The sequence below is a fragment of the Lutjanus erythropterus genome, chromosome 2, assembly GCF_056507025.1.
Source record: "Lutjanus erythropterus isolate fLutEry1 chromosome 2, fLutEry1.hap2, whole genome shotgun sequence".
Lineage (NCBI taxonomy): Eukaryota > Metazoa > Chordata > Actinopteri > Lutjaniformes > Lutjanidae > Lutjanus > Lutjanus erythropterus.
This window is the reverse complement of record NC_139318.1, coordinates 29,294,058-29,310,853: the sequence shown is the minus strand read 5'-3', so window position 1 is coordinate 29,310,853 and position 16,796 is coordinate 29,294,058. Positions and strand designations below refer to the sequence as shown.

The 16,796-nt window shown below is 37.3% G+C and overlaps 1 protein-coding gene across 1 annotated transcript; it reads left to right on the top strand.

Moving 5' to 3' along the window:
- The first annotated feature begins 4,214 nt into the window (after positions 1–4,214).
- Positions 4,215–11,532, top strand: tas1r3 (taste receptor, type 1, member 3). The gene is given in 8 exon segments (XM_084743239.1): positions 4,215–4,417; positions 4,530–4,830; positions 5,898–6,254; positions 7,767–8,183; positions 8,300–8,503; positions 8,843–8,963; positions 10,348–10,718; positions 10,792–11,532. Coding segments are annotated over 8 exon segments (2,715 nt in total).
- Positions 11,533–16,796: the final 5,264 nt, after the last annotated feature.

Below are 16,796 nucleotides of genomic sequence, written 5' to 3'. Positions count from 1 at the left end.
AGGTTTTTATACTCACCAACTAAAAAAGGCTCATTTGCCCAAAAGGGAAGCTGACAAAGGAACTTAACAGCTCAAGACAACCCGATGAGACAGAAGAGAGGATGGAAAAGAAATAGGCAGGGACTCTGATAAATAATTGAGTCTCATATGATCACACACATAGTATAAATCTTCATAAAGGCATTTGAAGATACTATCTGTATGTATATGCTCTGCTGGGCTGTCTGCTGTATTGCACCACCATCCACTATGACCTCAATAATACACATTACGCAGAATGATCACAATCATGTCAACAAAAACTGAAAATGTATAAGCTTTTATGTTTTAGCTTTTATGAAATTATGTCATAGCAGTTGTATTTGATTGCATTAGATTGCACAGGTGTACCTAATGCAGTGGCCAGTGAGTGTATATCTACATATAAAATAATGAATTAATAAATGTAGCTATAATAAAATATTTGAGACTGACAGCATCAGCATGCAAAAGAGATATGACTGGTAACAGATGTGGTTAGCATAACTCAGTAACTGCCAAACTGCACATGACATGGCACAGCAATAGGCATGTGTGTCTATTACATTTACAGGCCTATGTAAAGTGACACATGTGATGTGTTTGCATGCAAAAACAGTGTTTTTGTTTTTGACCTGAATGTGTCTTTAAAATTTATCTCTCTCTCAGCTAACCTCACTAGAAGTGCTGCAAACTGCAATACACTCAATTGGTTATTGTTACAGATCTGTCATGTTGGTTTTTATTACTGACCCCTGCCTCCACAGGCTCACTCTGCATAACCTGTTGTGTCACCGGGTCCTCTTGCTCCTGCTGGTGATGACGTTGCAATAAGTAACCTGAAGCCGGGAGGGTAGCACCAGGATCAGGCCTGATCAGGCCTGGACCAAATTACGCCGTTATTTTGGTGCATTTGGAGGCCTCTGTTTCCAGTGCTTTCATTTTTTTCATTCATTGCTTTTCAGCATCAACCGGGCGTTTGTGTTGTTGTTGTTTTTCTATGACGTCTCCTAACCTAACCTGGCTCACTTGCCATGACTCTGTCTATGTCTGTGTCTGGGTGATTGACAGGCCCTGACTGACAGTTAACCAATGGGATGTGCCAAATGGCCAGTCAACAACTGGACAACAGGTCCGGCCAATTATGTGGGGGAAAAAAAAAACCTGTTCAATAGCCCCCACTAGATAAAAGCCCATCGGGACAGTGCCCAGTATGCCAGATGGCCAGTCCACCCCTGGTTTTCAGATGGTTCTGTATGGGGGGGTAGAGGCATTCTGAAGGAGACAGACAAAGATGTTATGTTAAATTAATATAACTACTGCACATATTGTATTATTTTTTATTATTCCAGGTTACCTAACAACATCTGACAAATGGACTGTCAGTAACTTAGTTAATAAGTGTAACTAAGACAGGTGCACTGACATTCATCTGAATGTTGGATGAACATTGTCCCATTTCAAATGAATGAATAAATAAATAAATAAATAAATAAATAAATAAATAAATGTACATGTAACGACATGTAACAGACACAGATAACCTTGTGTGCTATGTTCAGACATACAGTATACATAGACAAGCTAAACAGCTGTCTGATAAGAGAATACACTAATTTGCCATCCTTAGAGAAGCACTTGAAAATAGAGAACAGTTAGATTCAAAAAAGGTACACTCAATACAGCAAATTATCAAGAAAGTAAGTAAAAACTACAGAAAAAATAAAGCACACATTTAAAGACTCTACATTTAAAGAATAGACATGCATTAATAATACATGTTTGTTGATTAATTAACCAGGATTTGTTAGCTTTCTCAAAAGTAGTTAATATTTAAAATGATTTTTTAAGTCACCTATCGTTATCATTTGTTCTTCTCAGAGCAACTGGACAGAAACACTGTTTGCAAAGATGGACAGATGGCAGAACTGTGGTTCAACTGTTTGCTCTTTCTCTTCACTTTAATTGGTTTCACTTTAGTTGTTTTCACGTTTACCTGAATTCACCTTGGTTTTGTCTGGCTGCTCAAGTTTCCTCCCACACTGGTGCACGTCAGGTCAACAACGGGAGCTTCTGAAACTGTTAGTCACTGACAGTCTGTCCAAGGTGTTTATCTGCCTTTAGTCAAGCTCGGCTGTTGTCCCTATATGTATCACACAGTTTCATACACAGTTCAGAATGATTTACATGACAATAAAACATTAAAATAAAGAGGCTGACCAAGACCTTTGAAAACAAGTATCCTAGACCTGTAGCAGCTGTGAAAATTGTGAACAAAATTATAAATCCTTGTTCAATATTTGCTTGAGAAACCTTTTAGAGAGCTTACATCCACTGTCGCTTTATGCAAATACCTCAGGAGGTTATATGTCAATTTGCTTGTTTGGATGATAAACTTCCAAAGTTGGTTTTGCATGGATATTTGCATGCAGGAGGTGGATGCAAAACATGATATCAAGAATATGAAGACATTAAATATAATAATTTGTAGCTATATGAGTATTAGCAGTGTCTGCACTGATAATTATTAGTGATTTCCATAATGGTCACACTGGTTGTAGTAACAGGATTATACAGGAGTATAGAATTTCACTATGACACAACAGGCCAATAGCAAAAAGTAACATTTGCAAAGAGATAAATGTGAGGCTTAGCTGTGATCACAACACAGGGCGAGTAGGCAAAAAAGGAGTTTAGTGTGAAATTATGCGCTCATCTCCTGACAGATAGTTACACCAGAAAGAATCAAAGCGCAAACCACAAGCAAATGTCAGGAAAATGCTCCGGAAAGATGAAACCCACCGTCACAACACACACACATGCACGCACACACGCACACACACACACGCACACACAAAGTGCAAAGTGAGTCTTTCCTTCTTGCATTGCAGTCAAACAGGATGCCACCATTTACAGTCCTTTAGTCACATCACTTACAGTCTTTTCTTTGCTTTCAATCTACAGGCACAGTCAGCACACACGTAATTTATTCTGTGACATCATTAACTAACCTGTGATGAAGTGTTTGACACAGACATTTGTGTATTACTATAACTGTCACAGCACTACAGTGCTTGTTCTCACCCCACGTCAGGAAAGTGAGTGTGCATTTCACAAATATACACAAACAATATACAAAAAACAAAATCTGGAAATCTGGAAAAAGTGTTGTGTTTATCTGTAAATTATTTTAAAAGTAGAGTCGCCCTCTGTTATGTAAATATATAATTTAAATTAAATCATTTAGTAATAAATAATTTAAATAATAACTTTGCCGTCAGACAGCCCTTTCTGACAGAACACATCCAGTATATAAGCCACCAGACTCCTTTGACCAAAACACAAATTTGTCCTTACAGCACAACTCAAGATACTGGTCTGTCACTGCCTCCATCTAGTTTGCTTGTATTGTGTATTGTCTGACTTTGGCAAATCCGAACTAACCCTTTAAAACACTCACGTCACACAATAACACACAATAAGAATGATATTTAGCTTGTATAAAAGTGGTTAATTGTTGGAAAAGGCTGTCTGACAGCAAGATAAAGCAGTCAAAATATTCTGAATATAAACTGATATTGACTTTTTTTTTTTTAGTAGAAACCAGCTGTTTCTACAAACTGGGGTCTTGTTGAACGCAATCAACAAAAGTAATACACTGACTTTGGATAAGTACCTCACACAACCCCACTTCAAGAAAAAGCAGAATGTGCTCTTTAAGCTCCTCTAGAGCAGGCTGTAAGTGCCCAGAACACAGGGCCTATAAATCAGATAATGAACCATCACCTGACAACATGACTCATCAAAAATGTAAAACACATCATCATCACTAAACATGATGTCTATTATGCAAATCTCATCTCTGAGGTGTAAATGAACCTACAGCTATTGTTTTTTTCAGATAATAACAATATGAATGTCTTTCTTATAAAAGTTAAGATCCCGATCCTTCATCTCATGTCCATTTATGCCACAAATGGAAACTGAGGTCAATATTATAGGGACCATTTCACATGATTTGCAGTTACCTGATATTACACCTTCAGGTGGCCGGAGAGGGGAGGGGCCAGTCGCACGAAGTCACTCTGGGGCATTCAGGTGAGTTTGCATACAACAATATTTCCTGATGCACGGACGCTTCTATACACACACACTAATCCCACGGCTCCATCTTACGTCTCTGGCTTATGTGCATCATGGCTGCACCTTTCATTCTGCTGGTTTTGTGCTGGACGTTCAGACCGAGCTGCAGTGCAAGTACACCCGAATGGTTCAACAACATTTCGACCAGTCTCTTCAATCTGTCTGGGGACGTTATGCTGGGAGGGCTTTTTCCCATTAACCTGCTCACCAGCAACCTCAGCCAGAGGAGGGAGCCTGACAACATCAGCTGTGACAGGTAAAGGATTATGGAAAATTGCATTTTTGGGGAAATAATGACCGTATTATCTGAAATTCTGTATGCTTAACCTGACTAATGAGGCTTCTACTTTGCTTTTGGTGATCCACAGAACAAATGAGTACGGACTGGGCCTCGCAATAGTAATGAAATATGCAGTGGATGAGATCAACGCAAACCAAATTCTGCTCCCTGGTATCAAGCTTGGTTATGAGATGTATGACACATGCGGACAAGCTGCCGTCATCGTGGAGCCAACTCTCTCCTTCCTCAGTGCTAAATCTAACAGAGTGCTGTCTGCAGAGTGTAATTACACCAACTATGAGACCAGCGTATCGGCTGTGATCGGTCCTCAAACCTCGGAAATGGTGTCAGTCATTGCAAAACTCATGGGATTCTTCCTGATGCCACAGGTTTGGTTAAAAATATGTCTTTTTATATGTTATTTCCAGGGTTGAATTAACAAATTCATAATCAAATTACAAAAAATAAGAAACTATAATCAGCCCAGATTACATTTTTAAAAGTGTAATTAGATTATAGTTACAGTGTCAAGGATTACTTGATTACATTTTTGATTACATCTTTAAAATATGGCCATTTTAAATTTATAAAATGTATTATCATGATAATCAGTGCTCTGTTCAATGAAAAGGACATCTGACATACAGGTGTTTTTTTTAGACAAGTGCTCCACTTTTTGGTGGACCTGGCAGGAAAAAAATGAACCCTTTAAAAAAAAGCATTTTATTTGCAATGAAAACTATTTGAGATGTGTATAGAAAAAAAAGAATATTTATGAAACTCAAAATTTTGAGGCTTCAACCATTGTTTTAGTGTGATTTGCACTTTGATTTTCAGTGTTTGATTTTAAAGCAATCCAAAAGTAATGCAAAAGTATTCAGATTAGGTTATGTTACTAATCACAAAAACTGTCAAGTAATTTGTATTCATTAATGCACTACATGTTAAAGTAATCTGAGCCTATTTCTGTATGTTCTTTTTACATTTCTTTATGCATTTCTGCATTATTATGTAAATAAGTGGGGGTATCATTGCATGCGTGCCATGTGTGACTACTGGTTCAATATCTCAACATCAGAGTGCATCAGATTGAGTATACATAAAATAATAATGTAATAAAAACATACATTTAAAAATTAATACATAAAATGTTAAAGCAAAGTAAATTAATAGGGGCACTGACACAAATGTTGTAAATGCAGATGGAAAATTCATAAACATTTTATGAAGTAATTAATGCCTACACTTATTGTGGATATAATTTTTTTATGCAGCTAATAGCATATTAATTTATTTATTGACTCATTTATTTCTCTATTTAGTTTTTATTTTGTCAGTTTCACTCCTCCATACATTAGGACCGATGTGTCACTAATTGGCATGGCTGGGTAACATCAGTGTGGTAATATTCAAAAATGGTGCAATATTAATAATTTTAATAATCTTCTCACTTCAGATAAGCTTCGGTGCCACCAGTGACAAGTTCAGTAACAAATATCTGTACCCGTCATTCTTCCGCACGGTGCCCAGTGACAAATTGCAGGTGGAGGCCATGGTTCTCCTGCTGAAAAAGTTTGAGTGGAACTGGGTGGCCGTGGTGGGCAGCGAAGAGGAGTATGGACAACGAGGCGTGCAGGAGTTCTCCAAATTGGCATCAAATAGTTCCGTGTGTGTGGCCTATCAAGGGCTGATTCCAGTATACACAGACCCTGCACCAGCGATCAAAACCATTATTGATAACATCAAAGCAACCAACGTCGGAGTGGTGGTGGTTTTTGCTCTGCCAGAGCAGGCTGAGATCTTTTTTAAAGAGGTTAGTGTCAAACGTGGGGCAGAAGAACAGAATACTTTAGACAAGTGTTTCCTAGAAAATATATCAAAAAGCATCTTGTTAGAAATTAGAAATACTTGCAATGCAATTCAAATTTACCAAAATAAATACAATATATTGGTATTACAAATTTATTTAATTAAAACACAAGTAATCTGTCATCTGAAAATACAAAAATGCCGTCTATACAAACAGATATTATCACATTTGCCCCAATATGGGTCTGACCTTAACCCCTTCATACTGACATAATGAGGTCTGCTAATTTCACCTATCATAGTTTTGAAGTGGCCATCACAATATCTTGGAGGTGGAAAGCCTCAAATTCAGAGGTGCATGCTGGGTAGTTTCTGAGTGAACAGTTAACTGGCCCAGTGAGCATTATTTCCACAAGAAAAGACATTTAAAAAATGACCATGTAAAGAAAAAGTGATATTATTCATCCTCTACAATGTTTAAATAATAGCCTGTCATCACTTTGGAAACTCACCAAGAAACTACATCCAAATTTCTCAGTTGAAATACAGAAAAAATATCAAACTGAACGGTTAGGCCATGGTGATGTTCTGTCAGAGGCCAATATGCTTTTTCAAGACAAATTTAAGTCCAGTGAAGTGAGTACATTTGTAGGACTTAACAGAACAACTGTACAACCAACCAATTAAATGAATGCAATAGTCATGTTACTAACTAGTATTTCAAATACACAAATACAAGTTCTTAAAGTATTTTGTTACAAATTAAAATCTAGCACTAGCACAATACAAATTACAAAATACTAAAATGCAATTAAATACATGTTTTAAGGGAGAAATATCTAAGTCCCTAGCATTTTAAAATGAATGCTGCAATCCAACTGGGGAGTCTGAGCAATAAATAGTATATTAAACAGGCTGAATACCTATTTAATTCTATATCTTAATTCTGAAAATCTATGGAGTAAGTTGTGAGTAAATTGTGCCCCCCTGACCCCTCCTCTCCAGATGTGAAGAAGCTCGGGCAGGTTGCCTGCGGGCAGCTCGCACACTAAACAGGAGCGCAAGACGAGCACAACAATAACAAGCAACAAGTCTTTACGTTGATCAGCTGTCAGTTGGTGTCAGTTGGCTGTTGATGTAAAGCTGAGCCCATTATCCCAAAAACAAAAGTGCACTGCTCTGAAAATAAGAGAACTCTGAAGTCTGAGTACAGTGACGACCATCTCACTGCCCGCCAGACTCCATTAATGTATAGCTCAGTTTAACCATTATAAACATCTACTCCTTCTAAAGGATCATTGATGCTTTCTTACAACTCATAAATAGAAACTTACTTAGTGAAAATTTGGCAGAAATTTTAACTCTAATAAACACACAAAAAAAGTTGGTTGTTATGATTTTGTATAGGAGATATATTACATAGTTCAACCTTAAATCATTTAATTGAAATACTGCCCATCTCTGCATGTTATTGGTGGATAGACTATATTCATTTCAATAATCCAATCTGCTCCAGGTTATCCGGAGGAATGTGACAGGTGTGTGGATTGGAAGCACAAGTTGGAGCATCCACAGTCTAATAACTACTCTCCCCAACATGCAAACAATCGGCACAATCATTGTGTTCACGGACCGCGTGCAGTTCCTGGATCTGCTCACTGCTTACACCGAGGAGCTCTTCACCAAACTGAGCAAGGACAGTGCAAACATGTCCTCTCCGCCACAAAAGCATGGCAATCCTTACAATCCCTGCCCTCAATGCTGGAACTTGTCACCTGCTAATATTAGCTTGGTGACACAGCCTATACTGAAGCGCACAGCTTTCAGTGTGTATGCCGCCATCTACAGCGTGGCTCATGCACTGCACAACATGCTGGGATGCAACTCAACTGCCTGTGAGCATGGACCTGAAACCAAAATCTATCCCTGGAAGGTGATTTTTTTTTTTTTTTTTTTTTTTTATCTGTTTTAAACATGATTGCAGATGAATTAGAATTCATTTTTGAACAACGTTTAAACTAAGTAATGAAAAAAAATCTCCTTTTGCAGCTGTTGAAGTCTTTAAGGAATACGTCTATAAACATAAATGGCACACATTTGGTCTTTGACAGTAACGGAAACCCAAACATAGGGTACAATTTGGTCGAGTGGGTCTGGGAAGGCTCACGTTTTGACTTCATCCGTGTTGGAAGCTTTTATAAACAATTGGACATCAACATAACCCTCCTCAAGTGGCACACTTCAGACTCACAGGTAATTCATCACTTTATTAGAAAATTCATGTTTATATATTCATAAATCAACTTTTGTACAATTTAAATGTCCAGTGTGGAAGATTTATGGGATTTATTGGCAGAATATTGCAGAAATTGAATATAATATACATAAATATGTTTTCATTAGTGTATAATCACCTGAAAACAAGGAATGCTCAAGATGAGCCTTTTACATCTAAAGATGGAGCAGGTGCAACTGGAGGAATGAACAGGTTTGCAATCTGCAAGGTTACCCCTAGATGCCACTAAATCCTACACACTGGTCCTTTAAAAGCACCTTTTTTTTTTACCATAACAATTGTAACAACTTTCACAGATTCCTGAGTCGAAATGTTCAGCAGAATGTGAGAAGGGCCAGGTCCGCAGAGTCAAAGGCTTCCATTCATGCTGTTTTGATTGTATCGACTGTCTGGAGGGCACTTACCAGGCAAATATGGGTAATGCAGACATCCGTACAGTAACAAAGACTACAGCAGTATTTATAATTTTTGCTACTTCATACTTATATTCCAATACATTTGGAGGTTAATATTGCACTTGTTACTCCACCACATTCATTTGACAACATTAGCTCCCAGTTACTTTGAAGATTCAGATTAATAATCGAATAAATTATCTAATATTAGATTAAATTATATAGATTCAGACAAATTTTTGATCCCTTAAGCTACCCTGCAGATAAAGACTATAAATAAGTTGGAATTGGCTTCACCTTTACCAGATGCAACATTACAGTGATATGCACATTAATGCATAAATAGTATAATAGTAGTAAATACTAAAAAAGTATTTTACTTTTGGTCCTGTAAGCATATTTTGATGCCAATACTTTTGTGCTGTTAGGCAGAGTTACAATGACTTGTATATTAAAAAGAGAGATTTTGTTTTTGACATTATATTTTGTGGTTACTGTGGTGGGAAAACTACAGCTTTTGTCCACAAGGGCCTACAAAATCAACAATTTAGGAAAGTTCCTTGTAGTAGCTTTAAGTAAAAGATTTGAAGATTTCTTCCGTCTCTGTCTGCCTGTACATTAAGAATGGAGCCAGCAGTCAGTTAGCTTAGCATAAAGACTAGAAACCGGAGGAAACAGCTAGTCTGGCTCTGTCCACAGCTAATAAAATCCCCTAACAGTACCTCTAAGGCTCATAATCAGCCCATCATATCTTGTTTGTTTGATTCATAACAAAAACTGGACCTTTTTTTATGTACTGGTTTCCAGGAAACAAGCAAAGCCTCCAGTAAGTAATCTGACACATAGCCCCTCTTAAAACCCCAATTTGAATTTTTCATATATCAGTTTTTGTGTAGACGAAACAAACAAGATATAATGTGTTAATTAGTGAGCTGGAATGCAGATTGTGTGACATGCAGACAGAGCCAGAATAGTTCTTTCTGCACTAAGGTGCACAATAAACTAAGGTGCATTTTCCAGTGTGAGAGGGGATGTCGTCCCCATTGATAGCAAAATTACCAGATGCATTCCCCTTATTAATTTGCTACACTCTAGTAGCAGAGAAAGTACAAGGTTAGAGGAGTTGTTTATGTTAGTAGTCTGCCTGACTTCATTGATCTTTTATCTGACTGAAGTTTGTGCAAGTTAGTCCGAACCATGTAATTAAGTAGTATTGTTAAAAATCACACAGCCAAAATAGTTGTTCACGAGTCGGTTGGCTAGTCACAAGTGAACAAAACAATTAATAAATCTGTCCTTTTAAAAATGAAGAAATCACCCCAGCCAAAAGTCATGGTTCCATTTAATTTCTAGTTAGCGTGCTTGTTACTTAAACCAAATTTCCTGTTGTGTTTTCTTGCTCACAGAGGACATTCAGTGCACTAAGTGCCCTGTGGGTCAGTGGTCTTCTAACAGAAGCACTTCTTGCATTGAACCAACCTTTGACGTTTTGGACTGGGACACCCCTGAGGCTCTGGAGCTGATGCTGGCTGGAGTGCTGCTGCTGGTGTGTCAGGGGTCAGTGGGTGTCGTGTATCTGAAACACCGGGGGACCTTCCTGATAAAGGCCTCGGGGGGACCCCTGAGTTATGTGGCTCTGGTGAGTCTGATGGCAGCTTGCCTCAGTCTGCTGCTCTTCCTGGGGCAGCCGGGAGACGTGGTGTGTCGTCTTCAGCTGCCCTTCACCTCCATTCCCCAAACGGTGGCCCTCGCCATCATCACGACCGTCTCGCTACAGGTGAGGAATGACATGTAAAATGCATTACTGAATTGTAGGGAGCACATTGTAATCAGACACTTTTTTCCAACAGATATTCTTCGTGTCAGAATTCCCAAAGATGGCTGCTTCTCACCTGCATGTACTGAGAGGCCCTGGAAGTTGGCTGTTTGTGCTGGTCTGCTGTGCTGTGCAGAGTGGAATCTGTGGCTGGTTTGTCCAGGAGGGGCCCTCACTGTCTGAATATCGGGCAAATATGACAATAGATTTTGTGAGATCATTTCTGACATGTCCGGTGTTACCCTTGTCTGGATTTGCTTTAATGCAAGGTTTCAACAGTGCCATGGCCCTTCTATCATTCATGTGCACCTTCATGGCAATGAAGCCTCTTCATCAGTACAACCTCGCGAGAGACATCACCTTTTGTTCCTTGATTTACTGTGTGATTTGGGTGACTTTTATTCCCATCTACATAGGCTTGGAAGACAAGAACAGGTCTATTGTCCATGTTTCTTTCACTCTGGCGAGCAACTTGGGACTGGTGGCGGCCTACTACTTCCCAAAATGCTACTTGCTGTTGAGAAAACCTGAGCTCAATACGGCAGAGCATTTCTGTACCTTCCTAGAGGGTGTGCCACCAACACCAGCTCAGGAGGAACCACAGACACAGACAGAGTCAGAGCAATAAACTAAAGTCCAGTTATCTGACCAAAAACTCAAAGAAAGAATCTGTAAGACTCAAATATCAAAATTTACATTTGCATGGTGTTGTGCCCCGGTCTTGGAGAACCCTTGGCACAACTTGAATAGGAAAGAGGTGCAAAATTACAAGTGACCCACAGCATCATAACTATGCTCTGACGTGCAACAAAACAATATAACATGGCAACAAAATAATATTTTTTGTTTGTATTTTTTGTGTTTGTTAGTAGCATAAAAGGAATTCTAACTAGCATTGCATTATGTGACCATGTGTTGTAAAATCAAATCAAATCAAATCAATAAATTAACCTTGTACCTTTGTCTGTGAACAAATAATGTTAATAATAATAATGTTAATTTCATATAATTAGCTAGCTTGGGTCTACAGTATAGGTTATGTAATATTTTGTACATTAGCAAAAATAAGTTAACCTATAATGTAATATTGATCTGTAATCATAAAAACACGTGTTCCTCATGTATAAAGTATAGAAACTGTACATTATAAAGCTTTAATGTATACTACATTTCATATATTTTCATGATAATAAAGAAAGCACAATAGGATGATTCTTCTAGTTGATTTTGTGATAGAAGACTTTACATTATTTCCTTTTTTTAATGTAACATTGTTAATATTTACACAACATAGATAACAATAAAGGGAAAATGAAAAAAAATGTTTGTTTGTTTGTTTTTTCCTGGTTGCATTCAGCATGTCACTGCTCATACAAGCCGTCTTGAACGTCTTGAACTCTTTGGATCCTTTAAATAAATAAAAGTAGCATTATTCTAAAAATGTAGGCCTATTTAAGTTTAAAGAGTAACACATGGGGAGAGTTAGCTTTCGGGCCTTTTCCTGGCAGATAGGTCTCTGTCGTTGTTGTGACATATTTTACTATTAGGCCTTTTGCATGCAGACTGTAATTCATGTGGTATTCTGTCAGGAGATGCAGTGACTTAAATCAACGGTGAGTAAAAAAAGAGTGAATGATGCACATAATTTCTAAAAAAATAAGAGTAGAGGGAAAGTCCGCTAGCCACTAATTTATTCAATATAAAATGCTATAGGTTTAAACTAAAAGACCATCAAGCAAAGAAAAACTTTGACAGTTGTTGAGCCTTACTTTTGTCAAATGTTGTTGTTGTTAAGCCATGGTTTATGTGTGTTAGTGCAGTCAGTCAATATAAAGTCAACTTTCTACTACAGTATTTACAATTACTGTGTCATTGTGTTGCTGTTTTTCTTTCTTTTATGGCCAAAAGCAGGAGAGAAAGAGGTGCAGTCTCTTCCTTGTCCTTATCACTCACATCTTTGTCAGAGGACGATGAGAACAGGGACAAGAAGGAGACCAACAACAACAACAACAACAACAACAACCTCATTGTTGTCAAAACTCGTTGTTATCGTGTGATTACAGAGTCAAATGGGAGAACAGTGGATACTGTATAGTACAATCAGCACACTTACAGATGCCCCCCAGTGAAAATCAGGTGGAGTTGAGAAGAGTAAACAGTCTACATGCCTCATTCCTTTTGCGTAATTACAACGATTAAAATAAATAAATATTCTTCTGTACCTTGTGCAAGATAGGCTGTTTGATCCGCCTCATGTGACATTATTACATTACTGTATTATGTGTATCATCTTCGGTCACCTGCCAGTTTGGTGAGATTTTGTCTTGAGGTTTTTGCGACACAAACACTTCTGAAGAAGAAGAAGAAGAAGAAGAAGAAGAAGAAGAAGAAGAAGAAGAAGAAAGAAAGAAAGAACAATCAGAGCAAAAGCAATAGGTGTCCACAGCGAGCAGTAATGCTTGGACCCCTAAAATTAATAAGATTGAAAACATTTGAATATATTAAAAGTAAAAATATGCAAGTGGCTTGGGGGACAAACAATATATCTACATTATATGGACAGTATACCGATACATCAGATGTGCATAGAAGTACCATATTGCACATGTGGTTACACTGAAAAAAATGATTATGGGAGGAGGTAAATGTAACACAATGGAACAAAATGCAGTCCTGGACTTAATCCGCATGTTTAAAATACAAAAAATTGTGCATTTCTTCCTTAACAATATATATTTATGTAATTCCAGCTAATCTTCTCTTGTACAACCATGCAACAAATATTCCAACTCTACTCCACTAACATGGAATGGGGCAGGGGTGGATCAAAAGGTGGGGTCAGCGTCATATAATATAGTGTGACACGATGTTGGCAGGAGGACCAGAAGTGCGCCGGGAGCAAAAGCTCATGTGTTTGACCACTGGGTGGCATCAAAGCACTGTCTCAATGTTTTTAATGATACTGTGCCGTTTTTCAAACCTTTTTTCAACATCTTCAGATAACAAATAGGCAGAGTCATCATCAATCAAAATCAATTTAACAATAAAAACAAGCTACATAAATCAAAACACTAAAATAAAATAAAAAAACAAACAAACCCAAAGACAAATAATACATTTAAAAAAAATCCAATAATAAAAAGTAAATAAATTAAATTAACTCTAAGAGGGGTTTCAATAAAATATAATTCAAACAAATTGGACGGTTTTATGGTACTTCTGTTTTATTCTATTAAAATTTTAAGTCATTTTAAATGCTATAAAACAAAGAGCTCCTTTAAAAAAATCTTCATCAGAAATTGTCACCAAAATGGGTGATTTTTTTTTTTTTTTTACCAGAATTCAATCACAAAGATTTTGACTTTTGTGAGGGTTTTAAGTCTAAACAGATAAAAATGCCCCAGTTTTGCACATCTGATTGATGCCTCAACTTATTAGAAGGTGTGTGGAAACCACGCCTTCACAGCGCTGCAGTCTGTATGTCACCTTCTCTGGGGATCCAAAGGTCAAGAGTTCAACTTGCCAAGTTAAGATCCACTTGTCACCAACGTGACAGCCTCTGCATGACAGTATGTTGTGTGCAGCTTGTTTTTTTATGATCATCCAAATACTCGCAGTCAGCTTGGAGCCCATTCATTACTGGCAATATTGTAATTCGTTTTTGTGATAAGCAACATATAGCATCACAAAAAGATAAAAAATCAGGTGTGCTTTTTTTGTTGTTGTTGACATAAACACATAAAAAAACGAAAGAAAAACTGTAACGTGGCCAGAGATTTCTAATAACTTTGTTGGGACTTTTTCTTTTGGCAAAACACATTGAATACAATTAGTATTACATTTCAAAGACAAATAAATTGTACTGTCTGTGTTTGGAAAATCCTTTTCTATGACTATATCCCATTTGTACGGACCAAACTTGGACGAATTATATGTGCTGAGTTGGGGAGAATGGGGTAACCTGAGTCACTCTTTACATATGATGATTTTACCGCAAAATAATAAAAACTATATACACAACTCAGGTTGTTGTGTACCGTTGGAAATTAAATCAAGTTATGTAATTATTATGCGCTTAGAACATGGATTAAATGTTTGTTTGTTTGTTTGTTTGTTGGTTGTACAAATAGGTGGATTTATATTAGCTAATAATTTGTTGGATTCATGATAATGTGTATTTTCAAACATAATTTCAGACAAAATAATTTTTTTTAGAAAAAGATCCCCTGTTGAAGACCACTGCCTCCAATGATGTGCAACATTGTGTACATTATTTATGATGTAAAAATATGACCACAATATGCTTCTAATATCAACAAATTAAAAGTGTAACCAGGGAATCAGAAAAAAATATTAACTATTATAAAAGAAAAACAAAAAAGAAAGACAATTTAAAGGGTAACTTCGGTATTTTTCAATCTGGACCTGACTTTCTATATGTGTGTGTTTAAGTGATTAATGGGGACAACAATTTTTAAATTGGTCCTTGTCGTAAAATTAATCCTTGTTGCAAACCACCCGAGTCCGTCCACTAAAAGTGCTTGTTTTTGCCACTGACCGGCTCAGATTGTTATTCTAAGTGTCTGACCATCCATTATATTTAGTTGAGTACAGATTTAATCTTGTACTTCGCAATAAAAAGGTATATTGAAAATGTAATTAAAAATACATTTAATTAGCGGAAAAATGTTTTTAAATATACTTTTATACTGCTTTAATGGTAGAGTAAAGATTTGTATTTTGTGCTCTTATTTTCTTCTTATTTATTTGTTGTATTAGTCTGACAAAGACTAGGCCCCGCCCATCGCACGTCTAGTCCCGCCCAACGTCGTTCCGCCAAAGTAGTCGAGCGCCCTCTAGCTACTTAGCTACAGCCCTGCCAGGCTGCTACTCCTTGTTTACAACTCACTTAACTTTATAGGCTGTTGGGAAACAGCCCGGGAGACCTTAAAATACAACTTACGACGCGTGTGGGCTACGAAGGCTCTGGGAAACGGGGCCCTGACTGGTAGACTCGCTCGAATCTGTCGCCACTAAACGTCACAGCTGCCTGAGAGGCAGAACTGAGGGAAGCCAACCCTCTAATTACTTAGCAACGGTTGCTAACAACTCAGGCTACAGTGAGGTCGGCTGCTCTGTGTCGTGGGAGGAAGTTACACTGGGTATTTACTTTTTCCTTGACTTGGTGAGATAAATTCTTATTTGTCCTGAACAGCAGACACATTTCTGACAGCTTTCAAATGTTTACTATATCTATAACTAACTATATCCAAGATAACGCCAAATATTTCAAGCTTTTCATCACAGCTAGCAAGAAGCATTGCTACCTTGTTAGGTTAGCTAGGTAGTACTAATGTGAACTGTGGGTAAGTTTGATGACTTGTCCTAAAACATGCCGATGCCTTGCTGCTAGATGAGCTTTAACCTAAATTTAAATAAATAGGTTTGATAAATCCCACATACAGTATATACAGCAACGTGCAGCAGAACACTCCTCACTGATGTTGTTGTTATATCACATGTACGATTGTCAAAAGTATCAACACTTCAGTAGTTCCAACACCACATTGTTTAAAACATTCAATAGTATCAAAAGTACACATGATATAAAAAACAGAATAAACCTCTGTTCAATTCAGTCTTTATTGTCCTGTCTGAAATTTGACTTGTGGCAAAACCAGAAATCATTCAGTGATTTTTTTTCTGTACCAACACTGTTTGCATGTTGTTAAGATAAATATATATATATATATATATATATATTGTAATTTTATGTGTCTTGTACTTATTTGTTCTTTTTTCTGTGGTATTGAGTATTGTTTTTCTATCCAAGTATCATATCAAAGTCTAGAATTCTGGTATTGTGCCAACCCTACATTTCCATGACTACAAGTTCAATATTTTTCGTGATTAGCCTTACTTTACTTTTAACAGCCCAGTATCACAATGCCTCGAGGAAGATCAGCCAGAAGTGCTCGCTCAGACAGCAGTGAGATGGACACTGACGGTACAGGTTATTTTGGTTATGTTGTTCTTATT